Genomic DNA, 3335 nt, shown 5'->3' with positions numbered 1-3335 from the left:
ATGCTATGATATATTGTCATAGAGCTGAGGAAGAATGATCATGTAGTAATAACAGTTATCCAGGATACAAGAACTGAATTGAAACGCCTTATTACTCTCCACCATCATAGTGTTGTGATCAAAATCTGCATGCAATCCGGCCCCCATTGCCGCCAGCAGCTGTAAGTGAACCTGTACGGAGCGGAATTCAACAGGGCGGCATAAGGCAGGTGAACCCTCCGAACCCATCGAAGATCTGCGCATAACGTAACGTCGTAACTTGGCTGTCGCGTTACAAGATCGTTTGAAAATTATGTTATGCCCCATTTTAACATCGAGAAAGAAGATGCATCCATCTGCGCAGATTTCCCTCTAACGGTTTTCCTAAAATGCGCACCTGAGGGAGCCCGCCAGCCATGCTAGACCAGCCATGTGACGTTGGCGGTAAACAGTGACGTCACGTTTTCGTAGCTGCGGTAATTTACAGAAATTTATGTTTGGATTGCGGGAAAAAAAACAATGTGAAAGTATTCCGTTTTCGTTTACGAATTTCTAGCTTACATAAAATAAGCCGGAAACAGAGCACACGTAAGAAATGTTCACCAGGATCCTGTGCAAATAGGCCGCTTAGGAGCCTCCTCACGACACTTGTTCGAATCCTTAGTGAGAAATCTTAGCCCGGCATTTTTTAAACTATATTCATGAAACTACGGGAGCAGTTGACCCATCTTTTTTTTACTTTCGTTATATTTCAAGATTCCGAAGTTGGTCCAGGGTTCCGTATTTTTATAAACGGAAACACGACAATGGGAAAGATTCATTGGTCTAGAAAGGTATTCTCTAAATACCAACATATCTATTTTCCTGTTACTCTAAAGAAAATGGCGGTAATTAAGACTATGGAATCCTGACAGTCCTGAGACAGAGAGGGCAAAGCTGAGGCTCGCCAAAACAACACACTGGCGTATTTTGTAATCAGGTATTCATTATTTGTGCATTTCATTATTTCATTACTTTACTTTTGTACTGGCTATTCGCGTCGGCGGATACCAGTAGCGGTCTGTTAGCTGATATTGAGAGGTAAAGCGAGTTATGATGGTTCGTTTAGACGTTTTATTTAGGTTTCCGACTTTTACTTTACAACACCTTTTAGTTCATTTTCAAGAAATGGAAGTGCAGCAACAGACATCATGTAGAATTATAAATATTGTAAGAAAATCCAACAGTGATGGTCCAAACGACGAGTCATAATTACCATAAATAACGGGATTTTAAATGAGTGCTACTAATAACGTCTATTTATGCAAATGTGCATTCCAAATTATTCCTATGAAGACCCGCAATATAAATGCATGCTTATGTGTAATCACCGTAGCTCCAGCTCACACTCCCTCACATTACGCCAGTTACAGAGTCAACTGCAGATGTCCGTCGACCTCCCGTGTCACCGAGGAGCTCATTCATTTGGAAATCTGATAATTGTACAGCCTCCTGTATTTGCAAACGTCGATCCTGCATTCAAGACTGTCTTGCAAACAGGCGTAGGTTACTGCAAACACACAGGGAAGGTGTGTGGTCACTCGTTCAGTGTGGATCATATTATCTCCCTGGCTTGGAATCCAGGTACAGTGTTATCGAACTGGAGATGTTAGCAGCGATGTGGTCAGTTTTGAGTGTAGGCATTAGTTGTTAGGTTTCCCAGATTTCAACCATTGAAAGAAAGGTCTTGGCATATGTTCCGACAACATTATGAATTATGAAAAAGACCTGCGCATCCAAGACGTATAGCCCCGTGCTCCTTTAAGCGTCCCTCCCTCCCTCCCCCCCTCTCTCTCTCTCTTTCTCTCTCTCTCAACGTGCGCATGTGTAACTTCTCAGAATAATGTAAGGTTTAAATTTGGAACTAGGATATACTGCTACATGGTTTATATTTTGTTAAATTACTTCGCTTTTTCCTATATATCACCAGCTATTTGACACACTTCTCTTAACCATTTAAACTCTCACTATTATATATATATTTTTTATCATTATCACATACAGTACGTCAAATGTTTTTCGACATTAATTATATACATTCTCCCCCGAACCCCCACTCTCACTCTCACTCTCTCTCTCTCTCTCTCTCTCTCTCTCTCTCTCTCTCTCTCTCTCTCTCTCTCTCTCTCTCTCTCTCTCAGGAGACTACCTAATTTTTCCTAAGCTCAATCTCTATCAAGCTCCACATCTAAAACTAAATCTCTATTGCTGAGCCCCTGCGTCGGCGCCGGGTTTTCTCCTGTTGAGGAACCACACTTGCATGGGTTCCTTGCGCCCCTTCATCGGCACGGGGCCCCGGTACGTGAACACGAATTCTGCGTCGTAGTTCTGGGGCTCCTGGAGGTATCTGCGAGGGAGAGAGAGAGGAACAAGGGTGAGGAGAAATATGGTTGATGGCTGAAGGTGTCAGAGGAGGAGGATATGGAGGAGGAAGAAGAGAATATAATGAAGAGGAAGGAGAAGTAAGAAGTAATGGGAAAAAAAAGGTGTTTGCTTGACACGAAAAAGAGGTGTATATATATATATATATATATATATATATATATATATATATATATATACATAAGGAAAATGAGATATCAAACTTTAAAAAGTGTCTCATGGTAATTCTGCGAAAAATAAAATAAAAGAAGCAACAATAAACAATAAAAGCAAAAGGCAGTTGGAAATTTAGAAAAAAAAAACAGATTTTTATTTGAAGAAAAATTGGAGATCAGTTGAATGCAAAAAAGGGAATAAAAGACTGAAAACAGGTTTCAATTGAGAATACCAAAAATACAATTTTTCATCGTTTTTTTTTTGGGGGGGGGGGTTGGAAGGGGGGTGGGGGCATTGAAAATGATCAGAACACGACATACACGATAATCCAAAGGAAAAGATAGAAAATCAAGTACGGATAAATACCATTGATACTTTTACTGTACAAACTTAACAACGTATTCCTGGAAGTGAAATGAGACACCTTTTTCGTAAAAATAATATAAAAATTATGATGGCGTTTGCAACAGCAATATCAGTGACTCAGACCGCAGACCAAAGAGATGGAGAAAGAGAGAGAGAGAGAGAGAGAGAGAGAGAGAGAGAGAGAGAGAGAGAGAGAGAGAGAGAGAGAGAGAGAGAGAGATAGAGATAGAGATAGAGATAGAGATAGAGATAGAGATAGAGATAGAGATAGAGAGAGAGAGAGAGAGAGAATAAAAGAGAGATAGAAAGAATAAAAGAGAGAGAAATATAATAAAAGAGAATAAAAAGAGAGAGAAAGAGAATATAAGAGAGAGAGAAAGAAAGAGAATAGAAGAGAGAGAGAAACAAAGAGA

General features: G+C 40.0%; 1 protein-coding gene across 1 annotated transcript in view; it reads right to left on the bottom strand.

Moving 5' to 3' along the window:
- Positions 1-2115: 2115 nt before the first annotated feature.
- Positions 2116-3335, bottom strand: part of LOC125042429 (guanylate cyclase soluble subunit beta-1-like) — a 40739-nt gene continuing 39519 nt past the window's right edge. The window contains exon 12 of the mRNA XM_047638061.1: positions 2116-2365. Within this exon, the coding sequence (XP_047494017.1) occupies positions 2221-2365 (145 nt within the window). The 3' untranslated portion in view covers positions 2116-2220. The remainder of the gene's footprint in view (positions 2366-3335) is intronic.

This window comes from Penaeus chinensis, chromosome 32 (genome assembly GCF_019202785.1).
Source record: "Penaeus chinensis breed Huanghai No. 1 chromosome 32, ASM1920278v2, whole genome shotgun sequence".
Lineage (NCBI taxonomy): Eukaryota > Metazoa > Arthropoda > Malacostraca > Decapoda > Penaeidae > Penaeus > Penaeus chinensis.
The sequence above is the reverse complement of the archived record's forward strand: the minus strand, read 5'-3'. Positions and strand labels throughout refer to the sequence as shown.